At 45.2% G+C, this 20,980-nt stretch overlaps 1 protein-coding gene across 12 annotated transcripts in view; it reads left to right on the top strand.

Moving 5' to 3' along the window:
- Positions 1-9,213: 9,213 nt before the first annotated feature.
- camk2d1 (calcium/calmodulin-dependent protein kinase (CaM kinase) II delta 1) overlaps positions 9,214-20,980 on the top strand; it is a 151,569-nt gene continuing 139,802 nt past the window's right edge. For 6 of the 12 annotated variants that reach the window (XM_028805088.2, XM_028805084.2, XM_028805081.2 and 3 more), the window contains exons 1-2: positions 9,214-9,551; positions 13,747-13,841. In XM_028805088.2, the coding sequence (XP_028660921.2) occupies positions 9,487-9,551; positions 13,747-13,841 (160 nt within the window). In that variant the 5' untranslated portion in view covers positions 9,214-9,486. The remainder of the gene's footprint in view (positions 9,552-13,746; positions 13,842-20,980) is intronic. The other 6 variants (XM_028805086.2, XM_028805079.2, XM_028805085.2 and 3 more) reach the window with 1 other exon arrangement.

Raw genomic sequence — 20,980 nt, 5'->3', positions numbered from 1 at the left:
AACATATGGGGGGGCGCGATTAAAACTGTTATGAAAACTTGGGTCGCAAATACTTAAAGGTTGAAAAACACTGCAATAGATAAACGCACTGCAAACGTTAAGCTGAGATCTACATTCAGTGCTTAGATTTCGACCCATCTTAGATGGGTAGCACAGCTAGTAAAAGCATAAATGTCTAAGTGTCTGAGTATCTGTGTGTCTGCAGTTATCTCTGTCATTCCAATAGATGGTGCATCATAAACATTACCCCTGCTTTTACGAATCCCATACAAAATGGCATTTAATAGAGACAAATCCAACAGATGGCGCATCAGAAACATCAACATTGCTTTTATGAATCCCATACCAAGTGGCATATACCTGGGCATTGTATTTGTGATTTGCCATCTGTTGGAATGACAAATACAGTGCCCAGGTCTCTGTTATATGCCATTTGCTATGGAATACATAGAATCAGTGTTAATGTTTGTGATGCGCCATCTTTTGGAATGTATTATATGCCATTTGGTATGGGATTCATAAAAGCCATGTTATTGTTTGTCATTCCAGCAGATGGTGCATCACAAACATTAACAGTGCCTTTACGAATCCCACACCAAATGGCAAATAACAGAAACAATTTAATATTACATTTGTTATTCCAACAGATGGTGCATCACGAACATCAACACTGTTTTTATGAATTCCATACCAAGTGGCATATACCTGGACATTGTATTTGTGATGTGCCATCTGTTGGAATGACAAATACAGTGCTCAGGTCTCTGTTCTATGCCATTTGGTATGGAATTCATAAAAGCAGTGTTAATATTTGTTATTCACAATTTGTTGGAATGACAAATGTAATGCATTTGTCTCTATTATATGCCACTTGGTATGGGATTCATAAAGGCAGTGTTGATTTACATGATGCACCAACTGTTGGAATAACAAATGTAATATGCAGTTGTTTCTGTTATATGCCATTTGGTATGGGATTCGTAAGGGCCATGTTAATGTTTGTGATGTGCCATCTGTTGGAATGACAAACATTAACATGGCTTTTACGAATCCCATACCAAATGGCATATAGGAGCATTACAAGCATTAACACTGCTTTTACAAATCCTATAGCAAATGGAATATAACAGAGACATAGGCATTGCATTTGCCATTTCAACAGACGGTGCAACAAAATCACTAGCGCTATTTTTACGAATCCCATAGCAAACGGCATGTGACGAGACAAATGCATTACATGATGCACTGCAGATGTTAACGCTGAGGTCTACGGTGATTACTTAGATTTCAAACCGTATTAGACGGGTAGCACAGCCAGTAATAAAAGTCATAATAATACAAAGTGTTGCCGTGCCTGACAGTGGTAGGAAGGCCCAGATTTTAATTGAGGCCCGGGTCCTGTTTCGTAGGTGGCCATTAGCTCTGTGTTCAAGTGTTGAGAAGAGAAGCGACATCCTGAGAGATCTTCACCTAATGAGTCCGTCAACGGTGCCCAAAACCTCAGTTCACTTTAATGTTTTAACTTCAATATTCAGTACAAGCAGCAATTGTGCCTTAAAATATGGAGAACTACGCGAAATTTAGGGCTTTGCCCTTTACGCTTAAAAATCTATTGAAATACGCCCAAAACGTTTATCCATTTGTGTGTGATTTTAAAGCATATGATGTTAGCTCTAATTATTTTATGCAATGCAAAGAGTAACACAACAATCTCCAGCCTGCTCCATCCAAGTCAGGGTCTCATTTGTGCCAGGCAGGATCCACTCGGGCACAACATTTCAGTGTCTTTGGGACACAAACCAACGCACAGACGGGGAGAGTGTGGAGACAGCGGACTCGATTTGACCCCCGACTTTGGATCTGGGAGGAAGCTGCAGTAAACGGCGCACCCCCGTGCAGTGATCGACCCCCAACACCTTCAGGAAGAGGACCCTTTCAAGACTATGGCACTGCACCGCCATGGATCATCTCAAGCCCGACTGTCAATGGCGGAGGGCCAGCACCACTGCTCCGTAAAAAAAAAAGAAAAAAGAGTTGCTTTAACCATGGAAACCAACGGAATCAGCGTGAGAGCGACGACCATTTGATGATGGCGCTGGAAGAAACCCACCAGGGAGTCAAATGTCCGAGCAGTGGACTGTCCTCACTGCCAGAACCTCCAACACACAGACAGCATAGTGGTGACGAGAAACTGGGCCAGCTAGTGCAGAAACGGAACAATTGCTCTTATCGTCTAGACATCTTGGGCATCAGTGAAATTATGCTGGACGGGCAGCGGAAAGAAGGTCACACAAGAAGAAAGGGCAAACATCAGTGTGCCAGTCAACGCCCAACGACACACACGGCCCGTTGGCTTGGTCTCGAGCAAGGGAGCAGTGAGTACGCTCATCAGCTGGAAGCAGTGGCATCGTTTGGGGGGCTCCCATGACTTTTGGCCAAGACCTCAGGCTTCCAGCCTTCTCCCACTCACCCCCCCAACCCCAACCACTACTGGTGTCCACTACTGTCAGGTGTCCATATCTTTGAGAAGCCTGTTTTCTGTATGATTCCAATAATTCTGATCATTTTTATTGTCAAAATCGCTGAATTTGTGCATTTCTTGTACTGGGGAGAAGTGCGAGGTGCAGCAGTGACGAGTCTCACCTCCCCTCGGACTGCGCTCTCCTGACACACTGACGGGGTTGATGCCTGTCGCTGTCTCTCTGTGCCAATATAAGGTTTGCAGACACTTTTATTATACACCCAGTCTGGTTAATGAATGTGTCTGACATATTTAGTCTTGCTGATTGGCCATAAAAACTCAGCGAAAAGGCACAAGGTGAGGCTGACAGTCCCGTGCCGTCCTGAAGGGGGCGCATGTGGGCCCAATAGGTGCTCGTTGCTGCTGTTCTTCTACGTCGAGGCGCCAATAAGTTAGCGACATCAGAAAGTCAAGTGCGCTGCGGCGGGCCGTTTAGTTTTATCTTTTGTTCCGACTGACTGCCAAAATGGAAGATTAAGAGTTTGAAAACTAAAGGAAAACAAGAAGGGACTTTTACAAGAAAGCGACGGAGATTTTCGTGGAGAAGGACAGGCGCATGGACTTCATTTACAAATAAAGGTAAAGACCGTAAAACGGTTTTCAATTTTATGAAAAAATGGGATCAGACTAAGAACAAATACAATCCAGTATTTAAAAACTAGATTTTGACCTTAAATGAAATGTTCATTTGTTTTTTTTTCTCTCTCTCTATTTTGTTGAACAGTCTATTAAAATTGATTAAAGCATCGGAATTAAAGGCTTTTAAAAACAACAAAATATTTCAATTGAGGTCAAAACTGAAATCCGTTTTCTTTGTACACCACTCCTTGTTAAATGGTGCGACTCAAACCACCTACACCTGAACACCACGCAAAACCAAGGAGCTGGTGGTGGATTTTAGGAGGACCAGACCCCTCATGAACCCCGTGATCATCAGAGGTGACTGTGTGCAGAAGGAGCAGACCTATAAATACCTGGGAGTGCAGCTGGATGATAAACTGGACTGGACTGCCAATACTGATGCTCTGTGCAAGAAAGGACAGATATACATCACTAGAAGGCTGGCGTCCTTCAACATCTGCAATAAGATGCTGCAGATGTTCTATCAGATGGTTGTGGCGAGCGCCCTCTTCTATGAGGTGGTGTGCTGGGGAGGCAGCATAAAGAAGAAGGGACGCCTCACGCCTGGACAAACTGGTGAGGAAGGCAGGCTCTATTGTAGGCATGGAGCTGGACAGTCTGACATCTGTGGCAGAGCGACGGGCGCTGAGCAGACTCCTATCAATTATGGAGAATCCACTGAACAGGATCATCTCCAGACAGAGGAGCAGCTTCAGCGACAGACTGCTGTCACCGTCCTGCTCCACTGACAGACTGAGGAGATTGTTCTTCCACCACACTGTGTGACTCTTCAATTCCACCCGGGGGGTAAACGTTAACATTATACAAAGTTACTGTCTGTATACCTGCATTTTTATCACTCTTTAATTTAATATTGTTTTTTATCAGTATGCTGCTGCTGGACTATGGAAATTTCCCCTTGGGGATTAATAAAGTATTAGTAATTAAGGCACACTGCATGTCTTTCAGATTTGCGCAAATAAATCTGTGCCACAACCAAACTATAATACGTAGAGCAATGGGGTAACTCGCAAAATCAACCAGAATGTTCAAGCAAATTCTAGACAAAAACCCAATCTAAATCCGTGAAGTAGTTCTCTCGTGAAAAGTGGACATATGGACGGACAGACAGACGTTGGATTTTATATATATACCTGCATAGAGATGTGTTATTTCTTAAAATGTGTATAACGTGCTGAAATTAATTTGGCGCCGCCATCAACACCCTTCTGGTGTCTTTAAGACGCATATCTATTATATAGTGCCTTTCATATCTATCTATCTATCTATCTATCTATCTATCTATCTATCTATCTATCTATCTATCTATCTATCTATCTATCTATCTATCTATCTATCTATCTATCTATCTATCTATCTATCTATCTATCCTCTCATTTGTATTGAATGAGCATGAATTGTGGAATCGTAATGGCAAATTTAGAACACATGGAGGGTGAGCAGCAAATGTGCTCTCGCTCTCTCGGCGCTAGAAATGTAACGTTCTTTCTTAGCCAAATATGAGCCTTACCTGTGTGTGTGTGTAAAGAATGAGATGAGATATGTAACATAACCAGTAGGCAATGTGCATGCTGCCAATTGAATGGTGAATAAGTAACTCTCTGGGGTTGTGCCTCACCAGCCATGAACCTCATCACACGTCACTGCTTAGAAGCATCTCATATCCATCCATTATCCAACCCGCTATAACTACAGGGTCACAGGGGTCTGCTGGAGCTAATCCCAACCAACACAGGGCACAAGGCAGGAAACAAACCCCGGGTAGGGCGCCAGCCCACCGCAGGGCACACACACACACACACACCCACACACCAAGCACACACTAGGGACAATTTAGGATCACCAATGCACCTAACCTGCATGTCTTTGGACTGTGGGAGGAAACCCACACAGACACGGGGAGAACATGCAAACTCCACGCAGGGAGGACCTGGGAAGCAAACCCGGGTCTCCTTACTGCAAGGCAACAGCGCTACCCACTGCGCCACTTTGCCGCCCATAGCATCTCATATATATATGTATGTATATATATATATATTGTGGCAGATGACCAGGGATCCAGCCCCACCGGGATGCCTGGAAGAAGGACGGACCGGGAGAGGGGCACTATCTTTCCCTGGGTGTAAGAGGGCAGCCCCCCTGGATCTGTGGCCACCACCAGGGGGCACCTGGACAGTCCTGGAGCCCTGGAGGACAGCACTTCTGCCACACCAGGAACTATGTACGCCCAGAGTGCTTCCAGGTGCAAGGGCGGCACTTCCGCCACACTATGAAGTGCTGCCGGAAGACCATTATAGAGCACCTGGAGCACATCCGGGGCGAGATGAAAGGGGCCGCCTCACTCCATTCAGGAGCCAGAGTCGGGTGGAAAAGGACGGAGCTTAAGAGAGAGGAGTGGAGGCGGCCTGAAGAAAGGAAAAAGGACTGCGTATAGTGTGGTGTTTCTGTGTGCTATGGTTGGCTTTGTGTGTTGCACAATAAACGGTGCTTGTTTTGTACATTTGGAGTCCGTGTCTGTCTGTGCCAAGGCTGGTCTTTCACTATATATATATATATGGAAGAGAATGTCTGTGATACGGTTTGCATATTTGCAGCTGGAGATCCACAAAGGTAGAAAAATGAATCACGTATCATAAAGTAGTCATGTTCATAATAAATAAACTGTACACCCAATACCCCCCCCCTCCTGATCACACTGACTTAGCCACTCCCCCCCCCACGTAATTTTTTGCTATATTTTGCCTTTGATTCTTGTAAGTCTAAGCATTATCCTCTGATGAAAACCCCTGGCAGGGGTTGAAAGCTCAGGAATAAAAACTACTTTATGATACGTGATTCATTTTCTCCCTTTGTGGATCTCAAGCTGCACATATATATATATATATCCATCCATCCATTATCCAACTCGCTATATCCTAACTACAGGGTCACGGGGGTCTGCTGGAGCCAAACCCAGCCAACACAGGGCGCAAGGCAGGAAACAAACCCCGGGCAGGGCGCCAGCCCACCACAGTATGTATATATATATATATATATATATATATATATATATATATATATATATATATATATATATATATATTCACGGCATTCGAAGTCTGTGTCACAATCTGACGCTTGTGGTTGGCCAGCAATCTGCTAACATCTGCCACGGTGCCCTCAGTTTGTGAGGAGCAGATCATAGAATGGTTGAAATAGTTTACTGTCAAATAAATGCAAAGACGTCCGAGGTTCGATTCCCGAGAGGGAGTGCAGTGGAGTGTGTACGCATAATGAGCCCAGAATGAGGGCGAAACACGTGTCGCGTACTCTTTGCATTTATTTGACATAAACTATTTCAACCATATATATCCATCCATTTTCCAACCCGCTGAATCCGAACACAGGGTCACGGGGGTCTGCTGGAGCCAATCCCAGCCAACACAGGGCACAAGGCAGGAACCAATCCTGGGCAGGGTGCCAACCCACCACAGGACACACACACACACACACCCACACACCAAGCACGCACTAGGGCCAATTTAGAATCACCAATCCACCTAACCTGCATGTCTTTGGACTGTGGGAGGAAACCGGAGCGCCCGGAGGAAACCCACGCAGACACGGGGAGAACATGCAAACTCCACGCAGGGAGGACCCGGGAATTGAACCCAGGTCCCCAGGTGTCCCAACTGCGAGGCAGCAGCGCTACCCACTGCGCCACCGTGCCGCCCAACCATATATATATATATATATATATATATATATATATATACAGTGGTGTGAAAAACTATTTGCCCCCTTCCTGATTTCTTATTCTTTTGCATGTTTGTCACACAAAATGTTTCTGATCATCAAACACATTTAACCATTAGTCAAATATAACACAAGTAAACACAAAATGCAGTTTGTAAATGGTGGTTTTTATTATTTAGGGAGAAAAAAAAATCCAAACCTACATGGCCCTGTGTGAAAAAGTAATTGCCCCCTGAACCTAATAACTGGTTGGGCCACCCTTAGCAGCAATAACTGCAATCAAGCGTTTGCGATAACTTGCAATGAGTCTTTTACAGCACTCTGGAGGAATTTTGGCCCACTCATCTTTGCAAAATTGTTGTAATTCAGCTTTATTTGAGGGTTTTCTAGCATGAACCGCCTTTTTAAGGTCATGCCATAGCATCTTAATTGGATTCAGGTCAGGACTTTGACTAGGCCACTCCAAAGTCTTCATTTTGTTTTTCTTCAGCCATTCAGAGGTGGATTTGCTGGTGTGTTTTGGGTCATTGTCCTGTTGCAGCACCCAAGATCGCTTCAGCTTGAGTTGACGAACAGATGGCCGGACATTCTCCTTCAGGATTTTTTGGTAGACAGTAGAATTCATGGTTCCATCTATCACAGCAAGCCTTCCAGGTCCTGAAGCAGCAAAACAACCCCAGACTATCACACTACCACCACCATATTTTACTGTTGGTATGATGTTCTTTTTCTGAAATGCTGTGTTCCTTTTACGCCAGATGTAACGGGACATTTGCCTTCCAAAAAGTTCAACTTTTGACTCATCAGTCCACAAGGTATTTTCCCAAAAGTCTTGGCAATCATTGAGATGTTTCTTAGCAAAATTGAGACAAGCCCTAATGTTCTTTTTGCTTAACAGTGATTTGCGTCTTGGAAATCTGCCATGCAGGCCGTTTTTGCCCAGTCTCTTTCTTATGGTGGAGTCGTGAACACTGACCTTAATTGAGGCAAGTGAGGCCTGCAGTTCTTTAGACGTTGTCCTGAGGTCTTTTGTGACCTCTCAGATGAGTCGTCTCTGCGCTCTTGGGGTAATTTTGGTCGGCCGGCCACTCCTGGGAAGGTTCACCACTGTTCCATGTTTTTGCCATTTGTGGATAATGGCTCTCACTGTGGTTCGCTGGAGTCCCAAAGCTTTAGAAATGGCTTTATAACCTTTACCAGACTGATAGATCTCAATTACTTCTGTTCTCATTTGTTCCTGAATTTCTTTGGATCTTGGCATGATGTCTAGCTTTTGAGGTGCTTTTGGTCTACTTCTCTGTGTCATGCAGCTCCTATTTAAGTGATTTCTTGATTGAAACAGGTGTGGCAGTAATCAGGCCTGGGGGTGGCTACGGAAATTGAACTCAGTTGTGATACACCACAGTTAGGTTATTTTTTAACAAGGGGGCAATTACTTTTTCACACAGGGCCATGTAGGTTTGGATTTTTTTTCTCCCTAAATAATAAAAACCATCAGTTAAAAACTGCATTTTGTGTTTACTTGTGTTATATTTGACTAATGGTTAAATGTGTTTGATGATCAGAAACATTTTGTGTGACAAACATGCAAAAGAATAAGAAATCAGGAAGGGGGCAAATAGTTTTTCACACCACTGTATATATATATATATATATATATATATATAGTGGAGAATATAACTTGACAAATCCGCTCCAACGGGACACACGGACCTCAAAAGCAGGCCCCCCTTTGGAGCGGTCGACCCATTTGCCACCCACAACCGCCGCTCTTGCATCCCAACAATGAGCAGTAGAAGGGGATGAACCTGAGTTTTAATACTTTGTGTCCATGTGATATTTTTTTATTTCTTAATAAAAAAATCCTGTTTTTTCTTTGACATTCTGGAGTACTGAATTTAGCTTGATATCAGAGGGAAAAAAATAATTTTGATGAAAGCGAAGCCTGAAGACATTTCGATTGCAATGTTTAATTAGTGCAAAAACAAAACAGATTTCTCATTTCGTTCAGTTGGTATTTGTTTAAGAGAAAACAATGAAAGGCACTACATAAACCACGTAAAGTTTAAAAGGTCATTTTGCCAGGCTCCTGAGCTCATGTCGGCGATCTTGCTCAGCGCCTCCCTGCTTTGGCCGCCAGCGGCGTAGCGAGCGGCGAAGGCGACAGGATAAGAAAAAACGAAAGTTCGCTCGTGAGTGGCAGCTAGGGGGAGGTGTGGTGCAGACTCTCAAATCAGGAAGGGCTCGAGAGAGAGAGGGAGGGGGCGAGAGAGAGAGAGAGAGAGAGAGGGCGAGCGAGCCAGCAATAGAGGGAGGGGCGGGTCTCAGCGGAGCTTTCCGTCGTCTCTGCTCGCTCGCGCCGTGGCACAGCAGCTGAAGCGCACTCGAGAGCGGAGTGGCGTGCGCCTCTCTGTCACCTTCTCAAGCACCCAACCGCGTGAAGGAGAACTAGGGCGACAAGTGGGGGGTCAAGGCGGCAGCGCAAAAAGCACAGAAAGTGCTTCCTTCCTTCCCTGCTCCCTCCTTCCCGTCTTTCACTCTCTCCAGTGCAGCGCTTCTCTTATCAGTGCGTTCAGTCGTCGGTTATCATGGCTTCAACGACAACCTGTACCAGGTTTAGCGACGAATACCAGCTGTACGAAGAGCTCGGGAAGTAAGTCTTACTCTCTGTCTGGGGGGCGTCATGGTTAAGGGGCGCGTTTTTCAATGGAGGAGGCGCGCTTGTTGAATTACATCGCTGCTGGCTCGCGTGTTCGCGGGAAATATTATAATTAAACGGCGAGTGGGCAAACTTAGCGCGCGCGCGCCTGCCTGCCTGCCTGCCTCTGTGTGTGTGTGGAGTGCGGGGGCGGAACGCAACACCTGTACCTGCGTGCAGTGCTTCTCTCCGCTCCGCATCGATACGTGGTACGACTACACATGGAGCCGCAGTTCGCTCGTATTATAATCCCGATGATGATGATAGTAATAATAATAATATTTAAACACTGGCGCCTTCCTTGACTCGAACAGAGGCGCTCCACGGGCCGTGTGTGAGGAGACCTGTCCTCGGCTTGCGCAGTCCACCAGACTCGCGTATCGCTCAGCGTGTCCAGGCTTGCGGCTTGGAATGGGAATCCTGAGCATTTACAAATGGAGAGTGCCGCCGGCTTTACTTTTACTCTATCCCCGAGTGTGTGCGTGCGTGTGCGTCAGCATTACTAGTAATAGTAACAATTGTGACTCCCGTAATCGTTTTTTTTTCTTCCTTCCAACAGCACAATGTAATCCAGCTAAAAATAATTCTAATTATCCGTCCATTTTTCTTTGCCAGTTATTTGCGGCACAGGTTTGGTGGGAACGCTGGCCTGAAAGCTTCCAGTGAAAAGCCTTATAGACCGAGAGACCGTCCACACCGTAATAATCTTATAGTAATAGAATAGTTATAGCAATACGAAGGAAAGCAATACAATAGGTGACATTCATAGTACTATGATGATAATACTGCGGTGGGTTGGCACCCTGCCCGGGATTGGTTCCTGCGTTGTGCCCTGTGTTGGCTGGGATTGGCTCCAGCAGACCCCCGTGACCCTGTGTTAGGATATAGCGGGTTGGAAAATGGATGGATGGATGATGATAATAGTAATATAAGAAAAATAATAATTGATGTGATAGCCTTATAATAATGAAGAATTTAAATAGATGTCCCAACTAGTGATGATAGTATAGTAGGTAGAGTAATAATATTAAATAGTACCAGTAATAATAATAATTAGAAGATGATACATCATTTCTTGTATAAGATCTTAGAATATAGCCAAGTGCTAGTAGTGGGCAGCATCGAGGTGCAAGGAGGCCAGGGATCCAGACTTGGATGCCCCCTGCATGGACTTTGCACGTTCTCCCTTTGTCCAGTGTGGCCTTCCCCAGGATGCTCTTGTTTCACCCCACAAGCCGCAGACATGTGGGCGTGGTGGATTGGTGACACTGAATTGACCCCTGATATGTGTGTGTGTGTTCATAATGCAGTGGCGCCTGTCCAGCGATTATTCCTGCCATGTGCCCGATGCCTGCTGGGGTAGGTGGAAGCTGCATCTCGATCCTCCTCTTGATAGGAGGCTTTAGAAAAATGGGTTGTAAAAATAATAATAAATTGGTGGTTTACCTAGTAATAAACTTACAATGGACAATACCACTACTACCGATAATAGAAATAATAATAATAGGTGGCATATTAATAATTTATATTAGACAACATTACTACAGCTAATCATAGTAATGCCATTAACAATAAGAAAAATAGGTTATTGATAGACAATGCTACTACTGATAATAATTTAAATAATTATAGTAATATGATAAATAGGTGGTTTACCTAATAATTTATAATACACAATACTATAATACACAATGGCTCTGAGGCTAGAGATCTGCACTGGCAATCGGAAGGTTGCCAGTTCGAATCCCGTAAATGCCAATAGGGACTCTGCTCTGTTGGGCCCTTAAGCAAGGCCCTTAACCTGCAATTGCTGAGCGCTTTGAGTAGTGAGAAAAGCGCTATATAAATGCAAAGAATTATTATTATTATCACTGCTAACAATAGTAATAATGATAAAAATGTGAATATTACTAATAATAAAATTATATTAGACAATCCTACTACAGTTAATAGTGTAATAAGAAGATGAAAAGGGGGTTAACTAGACAAAACTATTACTGCTAATAATAATAATAGGCATAATAGTGATATGATAAACAGGTGGTTTTACTAATAATGTACACTACTATTATTAATAAATAGTATTGATAATAATAGGTAGTTCATTGACACTACTACTGCTGCTAATAACAATAATAGGAATACAGTAAGTGGGTGGTTTACCCAATGATAAATTTATAATATTTGCTACTACTACTGTTAATAGTATTATTATTAATAATAATAAGACAGGTGTTTAATAGATAAATGCTACTACTGCTAATAATAAAAGTAATAGTAGTTATAGTAGTACTGTAACATGATAAATAGAGGCAGGGCCTGTTAAAGCCCATTGCGGCACTTCCTGTGTGATTTTGGGCTATACAAAAATAAACTGTATTGTATTGTGGTTTACCTAATAATAAACCTATAATACTTTATACTGCTACTGGTAATGATGATGATAATAATAATAGTAATAATAAGAGAAAATCAAGGGTTAATATACAATTCTACTTTTGAAGATAATAATAATGATAATAATAATAACATAAATAGGTGGCCCACCTAATAATAAACATGTAATAGACAATACCAGTTCTGGTAAAAATAATAGGAATAATAATGCGCTAAATAAAGGGTTAAAAGACAATACTACTTTTGGTAGTAATAATAATAAGAATAAGATGAATAGTTGGTTCACTTAATAGTAAATTTATATTAGACACTACTATTACAGCTAATAATGATCATAAGATAAATCGAGGGTTAATAGACATTTCTATTACTGATAACAATAATTGCAATAATAGTAATAATAATAATGATAATAGCATAAATAGATGGTTCACCTAATAATAAATGTGTATTGAACAATACTACTACTGCTAATAATAACCATAGCAATAATAAATTCAAGTTCAAAGTTTTATTGTCATGTGCACAGAAAGGAAACACGTTTCCCTGTACAATGAAATTGTTTCTTTGCTGTCCACACCAAATGCCAAAACCAACGTATAAAGATAAACGTAAATAAATAATAAGTAGCAGACAGATAATAAGTAACAGAGGCAGCATAAAGTATAAAAACAGAACAGAAGTATAAAGTGTAATGTGCAGGTAGGTGTGTGATGGACAAGTCAGATACATTTGTGTGAGGTCGAGAGAATGAGGTGAACGATGGTTATAAACTCCAGTCAGTTATTTAGGAGTGTAATGGCCTTGGGAAAGGAGGAGTTCTTTAGCCTGGACGTCCTGCATTTCATACTCTGTACCTCCGGCCTGAGGGTAGACGTGTGAACAGTTCGTAATAATGATAAGAAGTCAATACGTAGCCCACCTAGTAAGTTTTTTAAGCCTTCTCCTCATGTCATGTTCCCCCAGAGCCGACGCCTATCATGCCAGTATCAGGCACAAGGCAGGGGTCATCGCTGAACATTGGGGGGGGGTCTTTGTCGTTTGTTTGCTACTCCCTCATATGGCAGTTGTAATCCATCCATCCATCCATTTTCTCTTCCATCGTTAGTGTAATGCTAATGTCTGCTATAGCTGCACCGCACATGCCCTGGATGGAGTGCCAGTCTTTTTTTTAAGCAGGTGTCAAGATTGGGGAGACCCTCAGCCCATGTCCAAGTGGCCCAGACCCTTTGGTTTGGTTGGGTGGGCCATGAACGTGGACTGGTTGTTCTGCAGTCCTCACACTTTATCTGTAGTGCTGATGGTTCCTTTCCAGGCTGGGATGCCATGTCGGACCTTACCTACCGTTGCGTCTTATGATCACAGCTTCCCAGCCTTTATGAGGGGAAGGTGGGCAGTCATGATGTGATGGGTATTCAAAGTGAATTTTGTAGATTCGCCTTCATTATTGGGGTCATTTCAGCACAGCAGGACTCCTAGGGTGTAAGTAAGGGGCGTTTATGTCACAGGCTGCTCTGTGCTTTCTAATACTACTGTGTTCTTCTTAGGCTAATGTGGGAGTCTGTTGACCCTGTTTGTGTTTGGGGGTCCATGATGGGTTGGCACTCCTGTCCAGGGTTTATCCCTGCCTGACCCCTGAGGGGTGGGTAAGATAATTTAGTTAGAGGGTCTGGGGTTAAGCAGAAACTAGATTAGGCCAATTTATGTGACGTTAGCCCATCTTCCCAATCCTGACTTTCTGTTTTACTTTCAGAGGAGCCTTCTCAGTTGTGAGGAGATGCATGAAGAACTCGACGGGACAAGAGTACGCTGCCAAAATCATCAACACCAAAAAGCTCTCCGCCAGGGGTATGTCACCGCCGCCGTGCCGCAATCGTGTGCCCACACGCTCGAGGGGGCTACTCTTGCGTGTGCCCACACATTCCTGCCAATCTCTTTGATTACCAAAACACAGCAGCCGCCTGGTCTTTGGGTTTGAATGTTCATCGAGACTTGGGTGGCTTTTGGGCCAGATGTGTGAACAGCTTGTTGATGACCGTTTAATGTGTGGAATCATCGTGGAATTATCACTGGGTTAGGAGCTTCCAGAAACAAGCCGCGGGCCTCTCACTTGTGGTGGTCTTGATAGCAGGAAATGGGTGGACAGGAATGAGAGTGATGACCTCGGTGCAACATGGAGGACTTGTGCATTGATTTTAGTCTGTTTGTTATACTGTGCCCTTCTGTCTATCCATTTTATAGCGCCTTTAAGATAGTTCTGGTATATAGCACCTTTCCTATCGTATCTTTATTGTATAGTGCCTTTACCATCTGTATCTGTTATATAGCACCTTTAACATCTGTCTGTCCATCATAAAGTGCATTTCTGTCATATAGCACCTCTTATGTCTATAGTGCCTTTCACAGTAATCTAGACATTGTAGTCTTTCCTGTCTATCTATCTAATCCTGCCATCTACGCTAAAATGTCTATCTATCTATCTTGGTGTCTTTCATATCTAACTATCTCATCCTGCCAACTACGCAAAAATGTCTGTTTATCATATAGTGCTTTTCCTATCTACCTGTCTATCAATCTATATCTATTATATAGTGCCTTTCACTGTCTGTCTGTCTAATCTATATTTATCTGTCTGTGTCTTTTATTTTCCATTATCCGTGATGCCCACGTACAGTAAGAGTTGCCCATCAGCTCCCTGGTCTTCATGGCCTACTAGCTGCCGTCTGACGGCCACACATGAGGAGTCTCCTTATGGTGTCCCTGTATCCATGGCTGAGATGGACTTCATTTCCTGCTTGCTTCTCAGATGGCCATCTTGCGCTCCTTCATGATGCGTTTATTTTAAAAGCTGTGCAAAGCTTTGCGGTCCAAGAGCAGAATGTACTGTGACTGTGACAGTAACTCAGTTTTCAGCCCAGGGAGGTTATTCTTGTCCTACGTGGGTGTGTGTTGAGGTGTGAACAGTAGAGGGCGCTCTTGAGCCAAAGGCGCTTTCATTCCAGATCGGGCTCAGGTTGGCTCGTTTCTTGAGCTCATGCAACAGCGGCCGATGGCAGGCTCTCTGGCTGGCTGGCTGTCTGTAGAGATGCCACAGCCCTGCCATCTCCTACAGCTGATGAAGCAGAAGAGGAGAAGGGCGTCATGCTGCTTATCAGGCATAATCAGGGCACGTTGGAATTTTTATGTGCTTTCTGAGCCCAGGCAGGTGAGTTGACTCATTTAGGTCAGATGGTGGCTGAAGGGTGGGGTTTGAAGAGCAGACCTTTGTAATACCACTAATGCCCTGCTCTCCCTCAATGTTTGTGCCTTCCTTTCTTCCTTCCTCCCAGCAGATGAATCCTTGTTCCCTCCTGACTCTGGAGTTGGACAGCCCAATTGTGAAAAGGGCCCTTTTGAGCCCCATCTATGCTTCTGAGTGACCCCAGGTGATTTATTTTCATGGTTACAGAAATCATGCAGGAGTTGTAAGGCCATGTGTGTTGAGCTCCTTTTGGTGGGCTCAAAGTCCAACAATTATTAAAAGAGCCAGACCACCACCAGGCAGCAGCCTGACTACTGTGAGAAACAGGAGAGCAGGAGTAGAACACAGCAGGCACTGCAGCTTGCACACCCCATCATCACACTGTGGTCCGAGGGACAAAATAGGAATGAGTCCCAAAATAAGTTGGGGTGCCAACCAGGCCACCCCCATTTAAAGCTGGCAGGAACAGAAGAATCCAAACAAATAAACAGGTACACGATGGCACTTCAACACAAAGGGTGGGAGTCCGCCTAAATCAGACTGCTCAGGCTTTGGGTGGTCTCTTGGTTGCTCTGGTCCAAAATGTGATGCCATCTTCCAGAGACATCCGGACCTCAAGGGGCGGGGCTTCTCTCGCTCAGTTGACCTCATTGGGTGTTTTTTCAGCACTGTGAGGGGTTAGCAACAGCACCCCCTCTCTCCCCAGATTAGCGATGGCCAGTAGACAACAGAAGTGAAGTGAGGAAGACAATTAAAACATCAATGGAGAAAATACGGCCACAATCACGGAATGGAGACCTCAGTCAGCTGGCTGCATGCCCCCCCACCTGTCATTCTACAGTATAAGTTTGTGCAGGCCATCTAAAGGGGCTTCCCCACCACAGGAATCAGGGACTTTTCAGAAATTCTGGAACTCGGGCCATTTGTAGTTCCTGGTTTTTTTAGCTCCTCCTCCAGGGTTCGCACTTTTCATCCAACCAGGAAGTAATTGTGGGTGGGGCTTGGGTGATGAGTTGCGCTGATTGGTTGACCACAAGCATTGGGCCATCTAACAAATCTGGTTGTAGTTTGGGGTTTGAAGAGTTACTAGTGAAGATGGAGAACCGCACTTCACAGCGCATCACTCTTCAGAGGCGCCCCCTGCTCCTCCATGCCATGCACTGCATCAAAGTGGTAATCACCCCCCCAAAAAGTCATGATCACTTCATGTACCCCATGTAATCAAGATGGCTTCAAAGCAATAAGATGCGGTGGGTGGGGAGGGGGGGTCCTACAAGAACTCTCCTCATTTTGCACCACATCACTTATTTTAGTTGCCTTCCATTCACCACATGAAATCAATAAGGGGGGTCCCATGAAGTTAAGGTCTCTTCAAAACAATGTTGGGGGGGGGGGGGGGGGGTCAGTGGACCCCTGTGAACATTCCACATGTGCCACACTTCATGTTGGTCCCCTACCTACCATGCAGCACATCAGAGCAATCTTCACAAGGTCCGTCTTCCAAAAATTAAACTGGAGATTTTGCTTTTGTTGATAGCTACCTCTGTGGTGCGCTGCACTATGCACTGCTTCAAAACAGTAAGTTGGGGTGGGGGGGTTACCCCAAATAATTAAGATTGCTTCAAAGCAATTAGACAGGGGGGGTGAGCTCCCCTCATTTATTTTTTTTATTTTTATACTGTATTGAGGATTTGTTCTGTGTATTGTATTGTATTGACCCCCTTCTTTTTGACACCCACTGCACGCCCAACCTACCTGGAAAGGGGTCTCTCTTTGAATTGCCTTTCCGGAGGTTTCTTCCATTTTTTCCCTACAAGGGTTTTTTTGGGAGTTTTTTTCTTGTCCTCTTAGATAAGAGTCAAGCCTGGGGGGCTGTCAAGAGGCAGTGCCTGTTAAAGCCCATTGCGGCACTTCTTGTGTGATTTTGCACCACATCACTCTTTTTTAGTTGCCTCCCATACACCACATCCAATTAATAAAGGGGGTCCCGTGAAGTCAAGGTGGCTTCAGTGCAGGTCCCTTGTGAACTGTCGAGTGCTCCTCACCTCACACCATGTCACACCTCTTTGCACCTCACGTATTTTGCATGACGGCTACAGGAATGCAACACACGAAAGTGACCTGGGACCACCTGTGGCACCCAGCATACCGTACAGGGTGTTACTGGCTCCTAAAAGCAAAGTGGGACAACGGCGTGTTATGAAGACGGAATCGTTTCCTCCTTGTACATGTACATACGTGAATATCGGAGTGTGTGTGCATGCGTGTGTGTATGTGTCTCCTGAGGGGCAGATCTTCGCAGTATACGTCTGTACGTATGGTCAGACAGGCTGGTGGAAACAGAGAGGGTCCTAGGGTGTTAGGCTTAGGGTCACTTGGCACACCTACACCAGTTGAAATGTGGCCACATTAACACGTTACATGGGGACATAATAGGCCAACAGTACCCAAAGGGGGGACGTGGGGTCCTAGTCTAGGGCCATTGTCATGTCATTTTTTTTTTCCCTCCCAAGTGGTGGCTCTGAGGCTTAGGGATCAGCAATCGGAGGGTCGCGGGTTTGAATTCTGTAAACGCCAGAAGTGACTCCACTCTGTTGGGGTCCTTGAACAAGACCCTTAACCTTCAGTTGCTTCATCCTGTTTGTGACATTAATCAGCATCCAGCCCTGCAAGCAGGGAGTACTTGGGGGTTGGTGGCAGGATTGGCACTTGAGCCACTGTTAAAAAGAGGTGTGGTGCTGAGATGTCACCCGCTGCACTGGGGTCCCAATCCAGGTGGTTTGTCATGTGGTGGTGGTGGGTGCAGCAACACGCTATAAGAGCATGCTCCTCACACCCCCCTTGGGACGCCCGACCTCTTCTCTTCTCCTCTCTAGTTGGTTCACTTTGCTGGGGTCGGCCGATTCGAGTTGCGTTGTGACAGCAGCACACATTTTTGTAAGCCAACCTTTTCTTGCTTCTGCAAAGATCTGCAGATGTCATTGGGCTCCCCTCCCTCGTCGTCTTCGTGGCTCGCTATCTCTCACAAATGCCTCTGAGTTTGCTCGGTCGCTGCTTTGCATGCAAAAAAGGAAGTTCGTCGTGTCATCGCTCGCCTCGCTGAATAAACACGGCCTGCCGGAGATGATGACTGCCACTCCTATCATTTGTTACTTTCATTGTGCACTTTGCAGCTATCTAGGGCTGGAAGACAGATAGCAATTAGGCAGACACTCCGGCCCGGCGTGCGCACCTCCTGCACTCTCACTCACGCTGCACAAGTCGCTTTCTCTCAAGTGGCTTCGCCGTCGGCAGGGTGACGTCTGAAACGGGACGGGCCTCCCTTGGGGAAACGCGCTGAGCCCCGTGGCGCCTGCAGTGGTGGTTTGTTTCAAGTTTAGGAAGTAGCCACGGTCCGTAGACACAGTTCATTTACTCCAGTGAGAAACGACAGTGGGCTCTGCACGTGTGAGGTGGGCCGGCAGTGCTGTCCGCTTTTTAAAAATTCGTCGGCCTTCGTTAAATGAACATCCTGGTAGATTAATGTGACCTCCAGGGGCAGGTTAGGACCACTGGCTGGACTGATGAAACCCTGGCCAGCTGGCTGGGCTTTCAGCCCACGAGGCTGGCATGTAGGAGTTGAAAATAGAAATACGGTGGGATCCAAAAACATTCAGACGCCCTCACAGCAGCCCCCTTTGTAATCTCCTGACGGCTGTCATTCTCGGTATCCTCCTCAAGCATGGCCGATGCAGAAAGTACTCTGAGTCTTCCACTTGATTGTGCGGCAGATCTCATTTTAAATGGAGAAATCTGACATTTTAGCCCACCAATCAATCTACAGTACACCAAAACATCCCATAATAACAAAGTGAAAAGACGTCCTCAGAAAGCTTTGCAAATTGAATACAGATCCAAAACTGAAATCTTCCATTCTCAGACGTGTTCAGACCCCTCATTTAGTTCTTTGTAGAAGCTGCTTTGGCAGCTCTGAGGCTTCCTGAAGACTCTACAAACTTTGCACACCCAGACACTGAAATCTCTCATTCAGCTCCTCAAACCCTTCGCTGTGGGTGGCACTCCAAGGTGCCCCCTTGAGATGTTTCTAGAACTTGATTGAAGTCCAACTGTGGCCACCTGAAATGACTGGACACATTTAGAAAGGTACAAGTGTACCCATGGGGAGAAGGTCCCACAATTCACCCTGCATGTCAGGACATAAACTGAGCCAGGAAATCCAAGGGGGCTCTCTGTAGACCTCCGTGATCTATAGATCGGATCATGGGGATCCCAACCCTTACTAAAGCTTCGAGTGTGCCCTGGAACTTGACTGGAGTTCACAGGTTGGCAACTGAACTGACTGGATGTCATTTAGAAAGGCACATGTGTCCCTATTGTAGAGCAGGTCCCACAATTCACCCTGAACTTGAGGATATAAACCGAGCCGTGAAGTCCAAGGGGGCTGTCTGTAGACCTCTGTGATCTATAGATCGGACCATGGGGATCCAACCCTTACTAAAGCTTTGAGGACGCCCTGGAACTTTACTGGAGTCCACAGTTGGGCAACTTAACTGACTGGATTTAGAAAGGCACACGTGTCCCTGTTGTAGAGCAGGTCCCATAACTCATCCTCTATGTCAGGACATAAACCGAGCCGTGAAGTCCAAGGAACTCTCTGCAGACCTCCGTGATCAAATTACGGTGAAGCATCGATCGTGGGTCAAACCATTTGTAAAGCACAGTGGCCTCAAAAATTGTGAAATCGAAGAAGGACTCCTCCTAGAAGTGGCCATCTGGCCAAAGTGAGTAATGGGCAAGAAAGGCCTTGGGCTGGGAGGTGATAAAGAATCCAATGGTCGTTCTAAATGAGCTTCACAAAGTTCTCTGGTGAGATGAGAGAACCTGCTGGAAGTGCAACAATCTCGGCAGCACTCCGTCCATCAGGCGTTTGACACGAAATGGCCGACAGAAGCTGCTTTTGTGTAGAAAGCCTATGGAACTCTGAGAGCAGGACAAGAGAGATCCTAACAAATTGATCTCTTTGGACAGAACTTTGTGAAGACCAGGCACTGCCTGTCATCTGCCTAGGTATGGTGGTGGCTTCCTCATGCTGTGGGGACAGGGAGAGACTGGTCAGAATTGAGGGGAGGATGAATGCAGCCAAATCCTGAGCGGTACTGCTCCAGAGTAGACGCCACCTCCGACTGGGGTGATGGTGACAATAACCTGAAGCTTATAGCCATGCCAAGTCTGTGAGTGGCCCATCCAAAGAACATCTGAGGAAAGATGCTGAAGATGGCAGTTCACAGACACTTCCCTTTCCAGAGTTAAAGTGAGATCAACCGTCCAAATCCAGGTGTGCTAAGCTTGTAGAGACTTCCCTATGAAGACCTAAGGCTGGAATTGCTGCTGAAGGGGCTTCTAGAAAGTACTGAATTAAGGGTCTGGATGCTTGCATGAAGTGGAGATTTCAACTTTCACTTTGTCATTATGGGATGTTCTGTGTGGATTGATGGCCACGATTGATCCATTTAAAATGAAATGTGCTACGCCATAAAGGAGTACTTTCTGAATCTGCCGCTCTTGAGGACACTGCCGAGAGAATGACAGCCGTTTGGGAACTGGGGGGGGGGGCTTGCAGTTACTGGACATAACAGTTGGCCCCACTGTGAGAACCATACAGGAACAATCACGCTGCTTGTGGTCATAGTGAGAGGCAGAGAAAAGGGAAGTTGGCTTGTTGGTCACCTACGTATATGGGGGTCTG

This window comes from Erpetoichthys calabaricus, chromosome 7 (assembly GCF_900747795.2).
Source record: "Erpetoichthys calabaricus chromosome 7, fErpCal1.3, whole genome shotgun sequence".
NCBI classification, from domain to species: Eukaryota; Metazoa; Chordata; class Cladistia; order Polypteriformes; family Polypteridae; genus Erpetoichthys; species Erpetoichthys calabaricus.
The sequence above is the reverse complement of the archived record's forward strand: the minus strand, read 5'-3'. Positions and strand labels throughout refer to the sequence as shown.